Here is a 19,067-nt window from a genome sequence, read left to right as displayed (position 1 = left end):
AAAAATCTCTGTCCTTTTGAAGCTTACACTGAAGTGGGAGACAGAGGATAAATACAATCAATCAGTAGAATATATGCCAGAAGGTGAGAAGTGCCATTAAAAATCGGGTGAGGGGGTTGGAGAGTGCAGGGTGGCCAGAGTAGGCATGGCTGAGATAGTGACTTTGATGTAGCTGGGCAGTGAGTTCTTAGAGCTCTAAGCACACGCAACAGTCTACACAGAAACCCTGAGGCGGATGGGTTGGTGCGTCTTTGGCATGCTGTGGCTGGAGTGGGGTGAGTAGAAGCTAAGAAGGAAGAGAAAGAAAGTCAGAGAAATAACAGGTGGTTTAGGTTGTCCACAGCTTTGCAGAACTGTGGTTCTTCATCTGAGTGCGATGGGGAGCCACCTGGGGGTGTCTAAATGCAGAAGAGGCGATTTAACCAATGTTACAGAAGAATCATTCTAGTTGCCGTGTTGAGGACACGCTGTAAAGGTGCCAGGCATAGAAGCCCAGACACCAGTTAGGAGGGCCCTGCAATCATCCAGGTATGAGACGGCCGGGGTTTGGAAGCAGTGAGGAATGTGGCCTGAGCGGCTAAGGAACAGAGCTGCCACTAACTGAGATGGGCAGGTCTGGAGGGGTAAGATGAGGAGGTAAGATCAGGAATTCAGTCTGGACAGGTTACGTCTATTAGACATAGAAACGGAGATATCCCGAAAGCTCTTAGATGGATACATAAGTGTGGATGTCAGGAGAAAGGTCTGGCTGGAAATAGTAACTCTGGGCGCCACTGGAACATGGATATTTAAAGCCATGACATTTTTTTTTTTTTTTTTTTTTTGAGGTACGCGGGGCTCTCACTGCTGTGGCCTCTCCCGTTGTGGAGCACAGGCTCCGGACGCACAGGCTCAGCGGCCATGGCTCACGGGCCCAGCCGCTCGGCGGCACGTGGGATCTTCCCGGACCGGGGCACGAACCCGCGTCCCCTGCATCGGCAGGCGGACTCTCAACCGCTGCGCCACCAGGGAAGCCCAAAGCCATGACACTTTAATGATGACAACCACGGTCTCAAGTGTAGACTGAGAAGAGGTCCAAGGTTTGAGTTCTGGGAGACTAAGGACTGGCCAGGAAAACAAGAGAAAAATCCGTAAGTGCTACATTCTAGAAACCAGGTGACTCGAGGAGAAGAAGCGGGAGTGACATCAAATGATGTGTACAGGACTGTGAAACGAGACTGAGAGCTGTTGGATTTAGCAGCTTGTGTTTAACTGGGGATTTTGATACGAGCAGTGGAATAGCTGGGCCAAAGCTTGATTGAACCTGAGAGCCTGAGAAAGGAGAGCTGGGAATAACAAGAATGGACAGCAGGTGATGTTTCGGGGAGTTCTGTGATGAGGGGACAAGAGACACTGAGTAGTAGCTAAAGGGAGGAAGTGGGATGGGGCCCAGAGAGTGTTTTTGTTTCCTCAATACGATGGGAGAAGTACCAGCATGTTTGATGCTGATGGGAATGACGCACAGATGATGAGCAAGATTACTGGAGCACATCCTTGAGGACATGGGGGGACATCAGAGTGGAGGAGCTGGCCTTCAACGGGAGTTCATCTGTGGCAGGTTCAGTGGGACCTGGGGGAAGCTCCCTCTTATTGCTTCAATATTTCCAGCAAAAGTGGGAAGGAAGGCATCAGTTGAGAATAAAGTTGAGAGAGGAGGCGTTGGAGGTTAAGGAAAGAGGAGAAGATTGTAAAAAGTCCAGTGAGGGCTTCCCTGGTGGCGCAGTGGTTGACAGTCCGCCTGCCGATGCAGGGGACACGGGTTCGTGCCCCGGTCCGGCAAGATCCCACATGCCGCAGAGCGGCTGGGCCCGTGAGCCATGGCCGCTGAGCCTGTGCGTCCGGAGCCTGCGCTCCGCAACGGGAGAGTCCACAACAGTGAGAGGTCCACGTACAGCAAAAAAAAAAAAAAAAATCCAGCGAGAATGAATACCGTAATATGTCTGGTGGGCAGCCCTAAGTTCCCACTTGAGGTTAATGGTCAGCATTTGAAAATGAAACCAAACACTCTAGTTGTGTGTTTTCCTCTAGCCAATGTATGACGCCCGGGGGCTGGCGTGAAGCAGGTAGAGATTTGGATTCAGCCAATTGCCAAGTGAGTATCAGACGTGAAAGAGGGACAAAGCAGGCAGGATGTATGCAAGGGAGTTCACGGAGCTTGAGCTGGACCCAACATCTTGGGAGGGAGGGAAGAGGATGAAAATAATCATGGGATCAACGGATGGCAGGTTCTGACGGACTTGATTTCCGTGCCCTGGAGGAGTGAGCTCGAGAACCAGGCAGAGGAGAGAGGTCAGAGAGTGGTATGTATGCGACTGAGATCACGGAGGGATGGAGTTGTTGGCGATGCTGTGGTCAAGGGGGCGACCATGGGAGGTAAGCATTGTGGTGGTGAGAAGCTAAAGGAACTGAGAAGCCAGGGGTATCAAATGAATCATACAGGTAAGCACTGAAATCTCCAAGGGTGAGGAGAGAAGCACTGCTGGGGAGAACGGCAGTGAGCCAGGAGTGAGAACCATGGAGAAATGAGGGAGGAATCCTAGGCTTGGTAGAGAATGTACCAACAATGGGGGAGCAGGGGATGCTGTCTGATGACAAGAGATTTACAGCTGAGTTTTTAGGGAGCAGTGAAGGTCAGGGTAGCAATGAAGACCATAGAGACACTTATATCCCCTCAACTCTGGGGCAAAAAAAAAAATAGAGCTACCACCTGAGAGGCCTTCAAGGAAGCAGTGTTTTCAGGGCATGTGCAGATTTGGGTTTTAACAAAATGAAAGTAATTTCAGAGGAGGGTTTAAGGATGTAGGGCTTTTGCTAGCGATGAACCTTGATGGAAGCATTTTCAAGAGTTAAAGGATAGGTGATGAGGACAAAATAGAGGATGCACCTAGACATAACAGCTCATGTACCTTTTAGAAAATGTAGAGGGATGAATAACACATTTGAAAATACAAAATACGTTGGATTGTACCTTTTTCATAAAAAACAATTTTTAAAAAATCAAAAAGATTATGGCAATCTCAATACTACTTATTTAAACAAATTCTGCCAAATTAAACTTTTCATTTGTCATTATTCTACTTAGTCTATGTACAAATTTTTAATAACTGGTTTATCTACAGTTTTATACTATTTCTTTCTGTATTTTCCTACATTTTCCCACGTGATGACACTTACAGTACTTGCATAGCACTTAATAATGGACTTAACTATTTTTCTATTCTTACATGGTCAGTCTGAGTTTGGCACGTGCCTAATGTAAGTGGGAACTCTGCCATGTACACGTTTTATGACGCTGGCAAATTACTAATCCGTCTGAGCCTTGCTTCCTTGCCTGTAAAGTGGGGACACTTCATAGGGCTGCTGTGGGGATTAAGTGAGATGATGCAAAGTACTCAGCACAAGTAGCCACTCAGCAACTCTGGGCTCCCTTCCCTCTTCTGCAAAGAGATTTTCTTTTGTCTTCTGGCTCACATTTTAGGGATAAATTTTCTAGTGAGGTTATTAAATCAAAGAATAATACACAATTCCTTATGTTTACCATGCACAGCTATATTTTTTTCCAAAATACCAAAACCAATTTATATTTCTGTGAATAGGCTACATGCCTCCTAGTTGGGGCACAATCTTGCCAGCACTATTTTTTCCATTAGACAATTCAATGCATATTAAAAAGCATCTCTTTCCTGTATTAATCTGCATCTCTCTGAAGATCAGTGAAGCTAAACATTTGAATTTTTCTTGTACAAACGACTATACAAATATATGATAAATATATTTGACACAGTCTACATTTCTTTTCACTTCTAGAGACATCTAAGGGCCTGTTGGATATTTATACTTGGAAGTTCCATTAGCACCAAATTCAACATGTCTAAAGTCAATAGGTACTTGATAAATGTGTAATAAATATAGTCCTGGAATTAGCAAACAATGAAGCAATGCATAAGTAACTGCAGGTTTTCAAAGTTATAAATAAAAGGTGAACTACATTACTATACACAAGGTTTGTTTCTGAACTACAGATGAACGTTTTCACTCGACAGAGAAAGAAAGCAATGGTGTACTTAAAAATCACTCAAATCTGAAAAAGGTACAGAACCTCAAGACATATTTTTCAGGGACCAATCCAACCAAAGAACAGATTAGATAAGCAACTGGAACTATCTTCCAGGATGAAACAGTCTTTCAGCACCAGGATGTAATACACAAGGGGAAAGAAGTAGTCACCAGTGAGTAAGAGTTCAAATTTATGGGTCCATTTGGTGGGAATACCCAGAATCATCTGACAGAGACATCAGATATTTGCCAACACTTCCAATTATCTGCAACTGTAATTTATATTTTCTAATTTGTTAGCAGAATAACAAAATAAATTGTATATTTGGAAGCCAAGTCGAGCTACCATCACTAAACCAAGTATAGTTTATGAAAGTCTACAAATTATCTTTCCACAAGCATGAAATAGTTTAACTTATTTTAAAATGTTGATCAATATTTTAGAAAAATTTTCCGAAGGCAGGAGGATCTGTATGCAGGCCAAGTGGTCTGTAGACCACAATCTCTGAGCTAACAGATTACCCGAAAGCTACATGCCTATACTAAATTCCATTCTGTCCCTTCAGAAAGACATTCACAAGTCAAGGATGTGTCACCAAATCCTAACACTTTCACATCAAATGAGACATCACCCTACAGAATAGTGCTGCCTCATAGAAATACAATGCAAGCCACACATGCAATTATGTGTTTTATGATGGCCACATTAAAAAAGTAAAAAGAGGTGAAATTTATTTTAATAATATGGTTCTATCTAAACCAATACATCTAAATTCAATATAAGAATCATTAATTAAATTTTTTCCACATTAAGTCTTTTAAATCCCATGTAGGTTTTACACTTGCGGCACACCTCTGTTCACACTACCCTCATTACAAGCACTCAAAAGCCCATGTGGCTAGTGGTTGCTATATCCATGTGGGTATAGAACGTCTCTGCCTTCTCTTAAAACTGCAGATACTGTTCATGTCCGTAAAAAAGATCATGTGATGGAATACCTCCTGATAAAATAGGATGTTTCATCTCATGAAATAACAGCTCCAGAACTTCAGCTTATATTTTCTTTTCCTTGCTCTGTTTGTCGTGATCGCTGATATTCTGGTTCAAAGAACAGAGCCTGGGTTTCTTGATATAAAGCACCTCTATCCCCTTAACACCGTTTTTCTTCTTTCAATTTGGGTGCTCGTTCTTCAAGCATTCTTTAGTTATTTTTCTCTTGTGTCTGAGATCTCTTACTGTTAGCAGCCTCAAATATATTCTGGCATATGAACCAAATGAATAATCCTATCTGGTGTGTCTGTGATGTCAATAGTAAAGCTGTATAAATTCTAACCTTCTAGTCTCACCTGTGTTTGTCATCTCAGGAAAGATGGACAGGAAGACCTCAGAAGCACGCGCATGGGAGCACTGACAAGAATCTATTCTGGGAATGATGAACATACACAGATGAAAGAATAAGAATAAAAACAAAGTAGCAGCTAAATATGACCAAATGTTTTCACATCTGAACATACTGTACATCAGAAAAACTGATTCCTCTCATTCATTCTTTTAACTGTTTATTGAATATCCAATATCATCCATTAACTTCTGTCTCCTCTTTTCCATATAGTTTCTTTATATTGTCCTGTAAGATTTTAGTGCATGTTTCTTTGTGTACATATATTATTATTTTAAACATTTTCTTGTCATATGTTTAATGGTCTAAAACCAAATAAATATTTTATACTTCTTACACCCCACAAATACCTTTAAAGTCTAAATATATCAAATGTTTTAATGTAATGTTTTAAATACCAGGTCATGGGATATATGCAACTTCCTATTTCAGGGGTTGGCAAACTTGTTCTGTAAATATTTTAGGTTTTGTGGGCTAAATGGCCTCTGTTAACAACTATTCAACTCCGGCAAAGTATCTCAAAAGCAGCCACAGACGATATGTAAACGAATTACAACATCTGTGTTCCAATCAAACTTTACAAAAACAAGCAGCAGGTCAGATCTGGCCCTGAGGCCACACAGTTTGCTGACCTTTGTCCTGCAGGGAGACATCAAGAAATGAAAGACATCAGACATCAGAAATGAAAATGACCAACACACCTAAGTAGTTATCCTGAGGTCTCTTGTAAGGTAGTTGAAACTACACCCTAAGCCGGTTCATCTTAGAATGGCAGTTTTCCCTTTAAATACGAGTCTAAAATCAAGATGTGTTAAGCTGCTCATGAGGATTGTATCAGGAGAATAATGCAAATGAAAAGCAAACGTGCCCACCTCCTCTCACTGTATCTTATAGCTTCTATTCTCCTATAAAAGAATAGGACCCTCTAAGATGAGTCAAACTGAAGTTTTCTGGGAAAGATGCTGAGCCGTTGTGTTGCTCTGTTCCCTGTGACTGCTGTAGCCTGGAAGTCGGAACTTGTCAGAGTCAAATCCTGGAGCCAATTTAAAGAGTTAAGAGCCAGTTTCCTGACAAAATGTGAAATCAATTTATACAACACATCTTCCCACAATCCCCACATGGAGGAACTAATTTTTTTAACAGACCATTTCATGAATAACAGAGTCTTTGTGCCACCAAATGAAAACATTTGGAGATCGCTGAAACATCTGTTCTGAGACATTACTGTCAAAACCCTGTTCCCGGAGAGGGAGGAAACTGCATTGTCTTTCAGCGGTTTTGTTAATTTCATAAACCATCTCCATTGTGAGAGCTGTTCTCTCAGCAGGACCCTGAAATTCCCAGGAACGAATCCAACACCACATCGGGGATGACAGGTTAAAGAAATTGAAGGTAATATGTAAAAAGCAAAGATTGGTACTATTATTGCACTGTTTTCATGATGTGCTTCTAAAACTATATTACATAATTAATCTGCTGACAGGGAATAACTCTCATCTAGAAAATATCCATTTTTTGGTGTGTGTCCCTCAAGATAATCACAGTGATTCACCTCAGTAGAGATGATACATTAAGCACAGACAGCTAAGAGGCCCAAAGTCCTACATGAGGCATCTAAGTTTCGAGCACCTGTATGATGCTGAACAGACAGTAGGACCACACACTCTCCTTAACTCAGAGGGGAAAAAGGTCACTTGTCAGAAATGAAAAATGGAAATAAATTTTGCTAATTAGGAAGAGACAGCAACGATGCTGAGATGCGTAGAGATAACAGAGAGAGTCAGAGGTGGTCAAATTCAGTTCTGTCCCGTTTGCTACTGGCTGGGAAGTTATGGTCAACAGGCAGTGAGAAGTAAGTCCCGTGCTACTGGGAAGGTGGGGCTCCCCATGATTCATGCCTCCCTGGTCCCTATCACGCCTGGTGATGAGCACGGCCTGCGGTAAATCTCCTTTCACAGCTCTGGTTTTACCGTTCGCCTTCCCTTCAGCCCAGTGGCTGACTTTCTGTGTGTAAATAAAACGAAACGAGAGCCGAAACCTCTAGTATCCATCTGTGGGCCTCCCACTCTCTCAGCTCTCCTGGGGGACCCCCTCTATCACCTTGGCTTCAAGGACCACCTATAAGCTGACAGCACAGCAACACTCCCTCCAGCCAGATCGCTCCTGAATTCCACATTGGTCTACCCAATACCTGGTGCATATCTCCAACACTTCTTCCACAAAGATCTCTCTCAAAATCAACACATGCGGGGCTTCCCTGGTGGCGCAGTGGCTGAGAATCTGCCTGCCAATGCAGGGGACACAGGTTCGATCCCTGGTCCAGGAAGATCCCACACGGCGTGGAGCAACTAAGCCCATGTGCCACAACTACTGAGCCTGTGCTCTAGAGCCCGTGAGCCACAACTACTGAGCCCACGTGCCCGTGCGCCACAACTACTGAGCCTGTGCTCTAGAGCCCATGAGCCACAACTACTGAGGCCGCGTGCTGCAACTACTGAAGCCCGCGTGCCTAGAGCCCGTGCTCCACAACAAGAGAAACCACAGCAGTGAGAAGCCCGCGCACTGCAACTAAAAGTAGCCCCCGCTCGCCGCAACTAGAGAAAGCCCACGCGCAGCAGCGAAGACCCAACACAGCCAAAAATAAATAAATTAAAAAAATAAATTAAAAAAAAATCAACACGTGCAAAACTGAACTCATCTTTCTACTTTCTGAATCAAGCAGCCACCCAAGTCAGAACCTGGGGTGGTCATCCTTAACCCCTCCCTTTCCCTAATCCCTCACGTTCAACTGGTGTCAGTTCAACTCCATTCCCTTTCTTGAACAAACTACAACATCTCTCGCTTTGGCCAGTTTTACCAGTTGATTGCTTTACCCCTTGACTTCCATTCCAGAAAACTATTCTTTCCACTAGTGCTTAAAATTAAAGTTGAATCATATTTTAAATGAGGATAATTTGCAGAGGATTTATTTACAACAGGGTCACTGATAATGGTGTGGGTGGGCTGCAGGGGAAGCAGAGTGAGAAGCTAGGGACAGTATCAGAGAAGAGATCACCACCATTAGGCCTGTGGTGCCAGGGGGAGGGACTAGTTACAGGAAGGAGAACGTTATGTAAGTAAGGTTGCCCTGAGAAGGGGAGAAGCAGCTGTTCCCAGGCTGTCCTTCAAGGGAGCCATGAAGCTGGAGAATATAAAGACCTTGACCAGCTTCCTCCCTTGCCCCACCCATCTCCTGCTGGGTCTATCTATCCAATGGCTGAACTTAGCTGGAAATCAAAGGGCATGAGAGTCTGCTGATTTGGCCCTACTGGTCAGCCTCTGGGGAGGGGCAGGGTGGAGGCAGTGGAGGACAGACTGGGGGCGGGGGTGTATGTCCTTCTACCCTCTGATTAAAAGACTTTGGAGGCCTTCCACCTCCTGTAAAATTTAACTTTGTAGAGAATATATAGGCCCTCCAAGATCTGACCCTTACTTTCCTCTCATTATGCTAAAATCCATCTAGATCCATCCACAGTGAATTATACTTCTTCTTATACTGAACTCAAGATCTGGAATGCCTTTTCTCTATCCCCAGGTTTGGCCAAGCTATTCATCCAAAACCAATTCACGCTTCACCTACTCTATCAAAAATCTTCTTAGCTCAGGTATATACCTGGCCGCACTCTTGTGTGATCTCATTGTCTACAGATCTTTATCCAAGCACGTAAATTTTATCATTCTCATTTGTTTACATGTCTTTGTAGACTAAACAGTAAACTCTCTAAAGAAAGCAGGGGGTGTGTCAGTCACCTATTTATTCCCGGTTCCCAATACTGTGCAAGACACATAGCAGGTACTTAATAAATAACAGCTGAATGAGGGAATGAATTTAAGTATGAGCTCAAGTCCAATGTCATCCATGAAGCTCTCCCTCACAACCTCAGCCCATGCTGATCTTTGTTCATATTCATCACCGGAGTTTGTTGAACTATTCCCTACTTGTTTCACCTGTTTTTGTATTGTTCTCTTAGACCACAAGCACCCTGACAGCAGGAATCATGTCTTCTGCTTCTCTGACAGCTCAATTTGAGTCCACACTAGAAACTTACTAAATGCCTGCTTTGAAGAACAGGTGTTCCGAGTAGGAGAAATACATATATATGTGTGTATGTAAATATATATAATATGTATGTATTTTTTCCAGAGTACCAAAATCAAATATTTACATGACCAGAGAAGCTGTAAATTAGTAAAATTAGTAAAAAGGTGGAGATGGCCACCTCAGAGCTCCAGTACCTGCTGATTTCCAGAGGCAGGAAAATCTGGATTTTTTAAAAAATGTAAATGCACCTAGTTATTAATAGTTTTTAATGATTCACTCAAATAAAAAAGTCTCCTCTAACCCTGGGTTTCTACGAGACAGGAGGGAGTGGCTGTGGTTTGAACAGGGCTTAACACAATACTGATTGACGTGATGCCATGTGAGTGGGCAGATATCAGGAAATATTTGAGAAATTTAGGTGGGAAGTCTAGCCTCTTGGGGTGCTTCCTTTTCCCTCAAATTGAAAGGATGACTTTAAGTGGGAGGCCTCCGTTTACAGCTTTTAGCCTAAGCTTATGAGCAAGCTCATTTAAGACCTACACTGCTGACGGCCTTCTGCCTGGACATAGCCGAGCTCCCTCTACTTCTGGCCTCTACCACAGGTATTCCATCTAAACGTGGTAATGGATGATGGTAGGTCTTGCCTGACTCTGAAGGCCAGAACATGTTAAATGGCAGCACTGACAAAGAATTAGAAGAGAGAATCGCATACCAAGTGACCAGCTTCTTAAGAAAGAGACTCGATAGGATGTGGAAAGACAAAATAACAAAAGAAAAAGGAGTCTGAGCCTCTGGACTGGAGCCATGTCAGGATGACTCCACCGAGAGCCTGCTTTCAATCGAAAGGTGTTCACACACACATTACCTCACTCAACAATCCACAGCGGTGGGCGGGGATTATTAGAGACTTTACCCACGAGGAAACTGAAGCTGGCAGAGATTAAGGAATATGTCTTTGGTCACAGCAAGTCAACAGCGAGCCCAGGACGGTCACTCGTGCGTTCTCATCCTACGCCCACTTTTACTGTGCTGCTTCCCCAAGCCACTAACACCTCCCTCCTCAGGATGAGGTTGACAGAGAGAGGAGCTGACTGTGCCTTGTAGGTTACGGAAAAAATTCCCCAAAGTTAGTAGGAAGAAGGGTCATTTACTATTTACATATGCAACGAATTCTTCTTTGACAGTGTGGAGGGCTCTTCAGATGGTCCTGTTTAATCCCCACAATGACCCTGGCAACTGGTTGCATGATAAAACCTATCTTCACTTCTGGGTAACTTAGGGTGACTGGAGCATAGAGGGTACACAGTGTCCCCAATAATTCACCCATTCGGTGGAAACAGAGCCCAGCTACTCTTGCTGATCTCTAGCACTGGAACTAGTCGCTGGGATGAAGCAGCTGCTTCTATTAAGGATCAAAAACCCACATTAAAAAAAAAAATCAAGGTTCCAATAAGTAAAAAGCAATTTTATTTGAGGTAGGATCCTTTTGGAGAAATAGAAAATGATCTATTTATCTACATTAAAGAGTTACATAAAAAGTTACAAACAGCAAAAGTAAAACTTCAATTTTTACTTGTAGAGCTTAAAATCACAGAGTACAAAAAAATGAAGGGGAAAACAAAGGTTAAGAGAAAATGGGAAGCAGGGAAAATGAGGCGAAAAGGAGATATGGAAACAAATTTAAAAAAGAAAGTGAGACAGAAATTGATGCAAGAAAAAAAATTACACACAGATAAACACAATTTCAACCCAGACAAAGGAGAGGAAGACCCCACCAACGCAGATGGACAAAATATGGACGTACACGACACAGACAGACCTTAAAGCTATGTTGTCATTTTACAACTACAGGCAAAAATGAAGGTATTCTGTATAGAATCAAAGTTGAGGTCTAAGAGTTTTCAATACTATGGTTCATATGATATATGCTTCTCTTCCATGCCTTATGGAAGTATTTAAAAAGGAAAAAGAGAGCCAAACTGCATGTCCAAAGTGTGGGGAGGGTGAGGAAAACACTCAAGGATTTTAACATTCCACCATTCTTCCTCTATTGAAACATGACCCCTTTCTTGGATTCTCATTTGCTCCCTTTTCCACAGCCCAACAGTAAACTCCCACACACCAGTGGGACCACAGAGGAGGGACAATAATACAAGCAGCTGCTCAAGCTGTGGTTTTCATTAGGAAAAAAAGTGCCTCGATTATAAGGGATTTAGTTTTGAACCTTCAGGCCAAAACTGAACTGATTAAAACTCCATGTAGAGAAACACGAATGGTTTCTTAAAACTCTGATGTAGAGCATACTCGGCATAATCAAAGGGGCGTGGGGAGAATCATCAAATTTTAACACCCACCTTGGCTTAGTGCATGGACTTAAAGATGGAAAAGCTAGCAGAGACACTCAGTGAAAACATACTGTAGAGGTCCTAAATCGCATTTCTGTAAGGGTTAGGGGTACATTTTCACCGCCGAATTCTTTAGCTACAAAAAGCGAGGCAATCGAGCCATAAAAAAGATGTAGAGGAAACTTGAATGCTTATTACTAAGAAAAAGAAGCCAATTTGAAAAGGCTCCAGACTGTATCATTCCAACTATATGACACTCTGGAAAAGGCAAAACTATGGAGACAGTAAAAAAGTCAGTGGTTTTCAGGGATTAGTGGAGAGGGAGAGATGAGTAGGCAGAGAGCAGAGGATTTTTAGGGCAGTGGAACTACTGTGTATGATTCTATAATGGTGGATACATGTCATTATACAGTTGTCTGAACACATAGAATGTGCAACACCAAAAGTGAACTGTTATGTAAACTACGGCCTTTGGGTGATAATGATGTGTCCATGGAGGTTCATCAGTTTTAACAAAGGTACCACTCTGGTGGGGGATGGTGATATGGGGGAGGCTGTGTCTGTGTAGGGGAAGGGGGTATATGGGAAATCTCTGTACCTTCCCCTTTAATTTTGCTCTGGAACTAAAACTACTCTGAAATAAAGAGTACGTATGTGTATATATAAATACATACACATATACATATATACACACACACCCCAACAAGGCAACTCCTTAAAGGCTTGCAGTCGATACAAGAGCAGAGCTGAGGTATGGCACTCCTGGAGCCAGGCATGCTCTGTTCTCATGGCTTAGCACGTACTCATTGGTTATCATTTTGCCTCTACATCTTCACACAGCAGTTAAGCATATGAACTTCTGGAGTTGAAATCCTGGCTCTCCCTCCCACTGGGCAACTTTGGTTCAGTCATGACCTTCTACACCTCCGTGTGTCTCCTAGTTCCATAATGCAAGGGCAGTAACACTAACATAACATCAGCTATTGGGATGATTAAACTTACATAAAGGGCTTCACTTGATGAGAGGCACATGATAAGGGCTCAATGAACATCAGAGCGAAGTCAAATGAGACAAAGATGTACCTGTCACGAATGAAAAGGAATGTAATCACGATACTCTTTGGAATGTGGTACTGGTTAGGAGAACCGTGTTAGCTCCTTCTTATATTAATCTGGGCAAAACTCCAGAAGAGGAGCCATTAAGAAGCATTCTAAATTTAAAGAAGTGGCACAATTGGTAGCCAGGTAGCTGGGAGGAAGAGAGGAGAAAGAAATGCTGAAGATGTGGATTCAGGGTGGAGCACGGCCACCTGGTTCTGGGACAGAAAGACAAAGCATGGGAGATGGCCAATTTTATCTTCTCTACGACAAGCTGCCTACTGTACCCTCTGCTCAATGCAGAGCAATTCCAGTTAGAATGTCTCACACTCAAAATACAACTACTCTAATACGTTTGTGACCACAGTGCTGTGGATGAGAGTCCTACGCTTATTAGAAATCAGTCAAACTTGCAGTAAAAAAACAGAAACTCTAGTAAAAGGAAAAGGCCCTACAGGACAAAGAGCCCTTCGTTCCTGTTAAATCTTTTCCTTTTAATTAAAAAATGGAGAAGCAATAGCCATGCTGTGGCTCTGAGACCTAGGGCTCCATTTCTGTTCAAGGGTTTCATGAATGGCATGCTTTCAAACAGTAAATACATACCTATGTCCGACACTCCAGAACCATCGGAAGGTTTCCCCCTCCACCCCTTCACCAGAGAACTACTCTCTCCTCTTTGGTTTGCTTTGGTCTTTGCTGACAACACGTCCCTGCACTTGCTCCCTTTTCGCAAAGCTTCATTTTCATCCAAATGCCTCCACTTTTATTCGCTGCAGATCGAGCTCACTGAGCATTCTCTAGTGCCTTTCAGGTCTGTCCCTGTTCCATGTTAAACAGGCCGTGGTGTGAGTGCAGGGCTGCGCTCAGTAAAATATTCCATCCAACGAGGGCAGTTATGTAAACAGGGCTGCTTCTGGCAGGAAGGTCTGATGGGATAAACAAGGCTGGAGAGAAGTACTCTTACAGAGAGGAGTGACTTTGTCAGGGCACAGAGATACATTTAAATAAAAATACTCTTGTTCCTAATGTAAGATCAGGCTTTTAATAAACCTAAATCTCTGGGGGAAATTTAAAAAGAACAATAAGGGGTGAGTCAGTGACTGTGATTTCTGAAACTGTGCTAAGGGGATTTGACTTTTTCCTTTTCTGGTTGTAGAATTTTACTTCTTTAAAAATAAAAACCAAAAACATTTAACGTGCCGGGGATGTTAGAAGGCGACTGTAAGAATTTATAACACTTGAGAACCCATACAGATGCTGAATGGAAATGATGGCTAATTATCTGTCAAATTAGGAGTAACCATCAGAAAATCGGTAGCTTATATCCATGTCGATACAGAGGCTTAACACTGTCTTCATTAATATTCGGCTCCTAGGAAGAGGGATGAAAGTGCAGCGTTTGGCCTTGCAAATATATACAAAATATATATATATGCAAATATATATAGAAAATTCACTATACTAAGGTGATGACAGCTTATAGTGAAGAAAACCAGTATCAAAGAAAACAAACAGGAATTGCAATACTTGAAACTGACACCTACTTCATGGGATTGTTGCAACGATTAAATTAGGCCATGTATGTACAAGATATTCAGCGAAGAGCAGTATGCATTCGATTAATAGTAAGATGATAAATATTGTTTTCTTATTGCCTGGATTCAATAAGAGAACTGAAAATAAGGGCTGAGTTCATTTTCCCTCCCTATTTTAACTATTAGTCAAACTAATATAACAGTTCAAAGCATATGATTTATTTACTTAGTATTCTGTTCAAGGCAGCGTGCAGAGTGCTAAGGATATTTCAGACACTCAGAGATTACGGGGAAAAAAAATACAAGTCTCTGTGTTTCCTTCTCTCTCATTTACATACATTTGAATTTTTCCAACGCCTATCCAGTTGTTTTTTTTTAATTTACTTAATTTATTTATTTTTGGCTGCGTTGGGTCTTTGTTGCTGCGCGTGGGCTTTCTCTAGTTGCGGTGAGTGGGGGCTATTCTTCGTTGTGGTGCAAGGGCTTCTCACTGCTGTGGTTTCTCTTGTTGTGGAGCACGGGCTCTAGGCGAGCGGGCTTCAGTAGTTATGGCTCTCGGGCTCTAGAGCGCAGGCTCAGTAGCTGTGGCGCACAGGCTTAGTTGCTCCGTGGCATGTGAGATCTTCCCGGACCAGGGCTCGAACCTGTGTCCCCTGCATCGGCAGGCAGATTCTCAACCACTGTGCCACTAGGGAAGCCTATCCAGTTTTTAAGATGTGAATAATTTAGGGTAGCATGTTTAGCGTGCCCTGTAAATAATTCATAAATCTGAAATGATTAGATGGTTGATAAACCTAATCACTATAGGATACAGTGAGACAGGACCTGAGTTCATGCAGGCTGATATTATCAACTCCCTGTAAGTAGAATAGACAATGTCAACAGATAGCTTCTTTCAGCAATTACACTCTATTTCCACCTGGAGTCCAGCTGAAACTTTCCAAGGTCAGAATAAGGGTGTGCTGACATTGTTTTCATGAGTGTTATTCTTACTAGTCAGTGAGAGGCAGCTTATTCTTCTAGCCTTCTGAGTCATTTCAACTTATACAAACACTTTTGTGGAATGAATGAATTTCGAGAGAGTTAGGGAAATGGAAGACATCATTATATTATGTGACAAAGATAACTGGAAAAGATATTCAGACTTCGGTGTGGTAAAACTGGCTCATTGTGCAGAGAAAAACTAAAAATGAATCCCTACCTGACATCACCTACAGGCAAGGAAGGACTTCAGAAGCAGAAACTATAGGGCCAAATAACGATTACATTACATTACAATTAAGGATTTCTGTTCAGTAAAGGATTTCATGGGAAAAGTTGGCAGAGCGGTGATGGAACAGATGATGCTTGCGAAGCCCAAAACTGGAAAGAGACTGATATCTGAACTGGTCAATGTAATGCTGCAAATCACCAAAAAAGACACCACCACTAACACAATGGTGGGCCAGAAAATGAACCGACAATTTACTAAGAAGGCTATCCTAAAGAGCAGGAGGCAGGGGGAAAAAAAAAAAAAAAGTATCAAGCAGGTGACAAGAAGCTGAATAGTCAAATGAATGCAAATTAAGAGCTATTACTTCACATTCATTAGACAAAAATGGTGAATTCCTGATGTGGGTAAGGAATCCTGTTAGACTGTGATGGGAGTGAGGCTGGGGCAGCCATTCTGGAGAGCGATCTGGCACCAGGTAGTAAAATTAATTCTACATACTTCTAAGGCCGGCAATTCCACTCCTGGGTTCATATCCCCAAGAAATGTTCAAACAAGAGCATAAGGAGAATGCATGAGGATGCTCAGAGCAGCATGATTTTTGCTGCCCATTCTTGGGAGAGCATATGAACACACAGTAAAACAAGAATGGATTTTAAAAACATAGTGGATCCTTGTAAAGCACAGGGAACTATATTCAATATCCTGTGATAAACCATAATGGAAAAGAATATGAAAAAGAATGTGTATATATGTATAACTGAATCACTTTGCTGTACAGTAGAAATTAACACATTGTAAATCAACTATACTTCAATAAAATAAATTTAAAATAAGTAAATAAAAAAATAAAAACATAGCGGATCCTTAAAAACACAGGGCTGAATGGAAAAAAAATATGAGAATTAAAACACAGTATAATTTACGTAAATCTAAAGTACTTGCACATAAACCACTGTGCTTTCATAAAAACACATCCAAAGAAAAAAGGCACCAGAAACACATTTAAATGGTTGCATATGGGAGGGTGGGAAGGTAAAGGACTATCATGATGAAATAGAATAAATAAACTCTTCTCCCAGACTGTTATTTCTAGAGAAAAACCTATCACTAGTATCTTTAACACTTTAATATATCAGGAAGGAAAGAATAAAGGAAAGAAGGGAAGGAAAAAAGAAAGAAGGAAAGAAGGGAAGGAAAAAAGAAAGAAGGAAAGAAGGGAAAAATTTGAATGTCTTACAGGTCAAGCATTGGGTTTGATCAACACATTAAAAATATTCTCCCTTGAAACAACAGGTGCCTTACAGCATTCTCCTCAAAGTTCATACAGGCCCCCCCAGAGAAATATGCCAACATAACTAGACCCAGCCTTTGAAGTGAATGGGAAATAAGCTTCCAACCTAACCACGTACTTTAACTCACAAAAAATCTGTTCCTCCTCCTTTTATTTCATCATTTCCATCAAACTGATGTCATACTAAGTCCCCACCCCCGCAACCCGTTCAATTCTATTGCCATCCATTGTGTGGGTAGCAAAATCTAATCATCTTAAGAACATTTCTCTCCCACACTTAACTCCATAAAGAATGGTTTGCGGGTTACAGCCCTTCCTGTGTTATGCACTCTGTACCAATAAGAGCTTCTCAACTGGTTTCAGAGATTGTGAAGAATTTACTATTGCTCTACGTATACCACGGATTCCTAAGCAGACCAAGATGAAATTACTAGTCATATGAAAATTGATTGGAACAGCTTTCAGGGGTGCAACCAAATGTATATTAAACTGTTAATAACACTGTAAAAAGACGAAATGTAGGCAAAATAGTAGACTTACAATCTCGTTGTGGAAACAAAATATTAACCTATGAAACATGAAATAAGAAAATAAGGTAACATACCGTTAAATTCTAAAGGAGACACCACTAGTGGTTCTCAAACTGGTGTATATCAAAATCACCTGAGGGCTTGTTACAGCACAGCCTGCTGGGCCCACCGCCAGCTCTGATTCTGACGGTAGGGGCCGGCGGACTGAGACTCTGCATTACTGACAAGTTTCCAGGTGATGCTGCTACTGCCAGTGCCTGTATGGAGTTTGAGAACCCGTAACAACTCCTCACAGAAGAGCCATCAACTATAATATTAGAGGAGAGACAGAACACAATGGCACTGTTGGGACAGAGGAGAAATTGGGACACGAGGGTGGCCCTGAGGGTGGGCTGGGCTTTGGGTGATTCGAGAATGTGGAGGTGGAAGAGTGAGGAGAAAACGCCGGAGGTGGTGAGAATACCTGAGCGCAGGTGGAGCCCTGGGCGGGAATGACAAGCCGCAGGGCTGGCCTGATGGACTTGGCGACGGGTGGGTGGGCTCCACCTACTGCCACGCTGTGAGCAGAGGACGCCCCGCTGGCGCACGGGGTGTGCGCCTCGCCCAGCGGCCACCCTGCACCGCGACTCCTCACGTGGAAAGCCAGGAGATAGCGCGGCGAAGAGCCCCGACCAACAAGTGCCTGCCATACACTTGTGGCACTTACCATGGTTCCAGTGAAATCAACTATAAAATGAGCTGTAAAAAGTGCATTTCTTCCGGTCACAGGGGAGAGCTGGGGCTGAGTGTCCAGTGTGCTGCCCAGCGTAACTCTGCGATACACACAGACAGACTGGTTGAATGAATGAATGAGCGCCAGGAAGGCAGGACGTCAGAGCGAAGCTGCCACTGCTCAGGGCACACTGAACTCCTCCCGGCTCCTCCTCTTGCCCTCTTTCAGACTCAGTGCCGAAGCCTACGCCAGCCGTGTATTTTTCTCCTCCCCCAGGCAGAGCCAAAGGAGCCCAGCACAGGGAAGGCACCCCAGAACCAAGTCCTGCAACTCCAAAAAGGGGGGGGGGCAAAGAAGGAGGGAAGGCACTTGAGTCTCCAGCTACAGAATCCCCAAGGGCGTTGCCCTCACGGGCAGCCTGGATTGACAATCCACACCCTCTTCCTATTCTAAAGTACACAGTCAGTCCTGGGATGTCCGGAGGGGAGGAGCGGAAAGGGCAATGTCTGCTCCCACCTCTGGGTAGAGAGAGCACAGTCCCTTCCCACTGGCCAGCTGACAGGAAGCTGTGAGGACTGAGTGGGACAGGCCCAGGAAAGAGTTCAGTGCGGCGCTTGGCGCTTAGTGCTTCGTACGTGGAAACGACCTAATACATGTCCCTGCAAGTCTGCTTGAGCCCTCTCCTGGGAACAGTGGCACAAAGGAGAAAGAGTATGGGGGCCAACATGGTGGTCTATGACATGGATTGAAATGACAATGACAAACAC

At 43.0% G+C, this 19,067-nt stretch overlaps 1 protein-coding gene across 4 annotated transcripts in view; it reads right to left on the bottom strand.

Annotated features, from left to right (window-relative positions):
• GAREM1 (GRB2 associated regulator of MAPK1 subtype 1) overlaps positions 1-19,067 on the bottom strand; it is a 204,030-nt gene that overhangs the window by 55,108 nt on the left and 129,855 nt on the right. Inside the window, exon 2 of one of the 4 annotated variants that reach the window (XM_029223289.1) lies at positions 5,443-5,519. The exons of the other annotated variants lie outside the window; for them this stretch is intronic. Coding sequence (XP_029079122.1) covers positions 5,443-5,455 — 13 coding nt within the window. The 5' untranslated portion in view covers positions 5,456-5,519. The remainder of the gene's footprint in view (positions 1-5,442; positions 5,520-19,067) is intronic. 4 annotated transcript variants of the gene reach the window in all.

Source organism: Monodon monoceros, unplaced genomic scaffold, assembly GCF_005190385.1.
Source record: "Monodon monoceros isolate NGI ecotype Baffin Bay Population unplaced genomic scaffold, NGI_Narwhal_1 Super_Scaffold_1, whole genome shotgun sequence".
NCBI lineage: Eukaryota > Metazoa > Chordata > Mammalia > Artiodactyla > Monodontidae > Monodon > Monodon monoceros.
The sequence above is the reverse complement of the archived record's forward strand: the minus strand, read 5'-3'. Positions and strand labels throughout refer to the sequence as shown.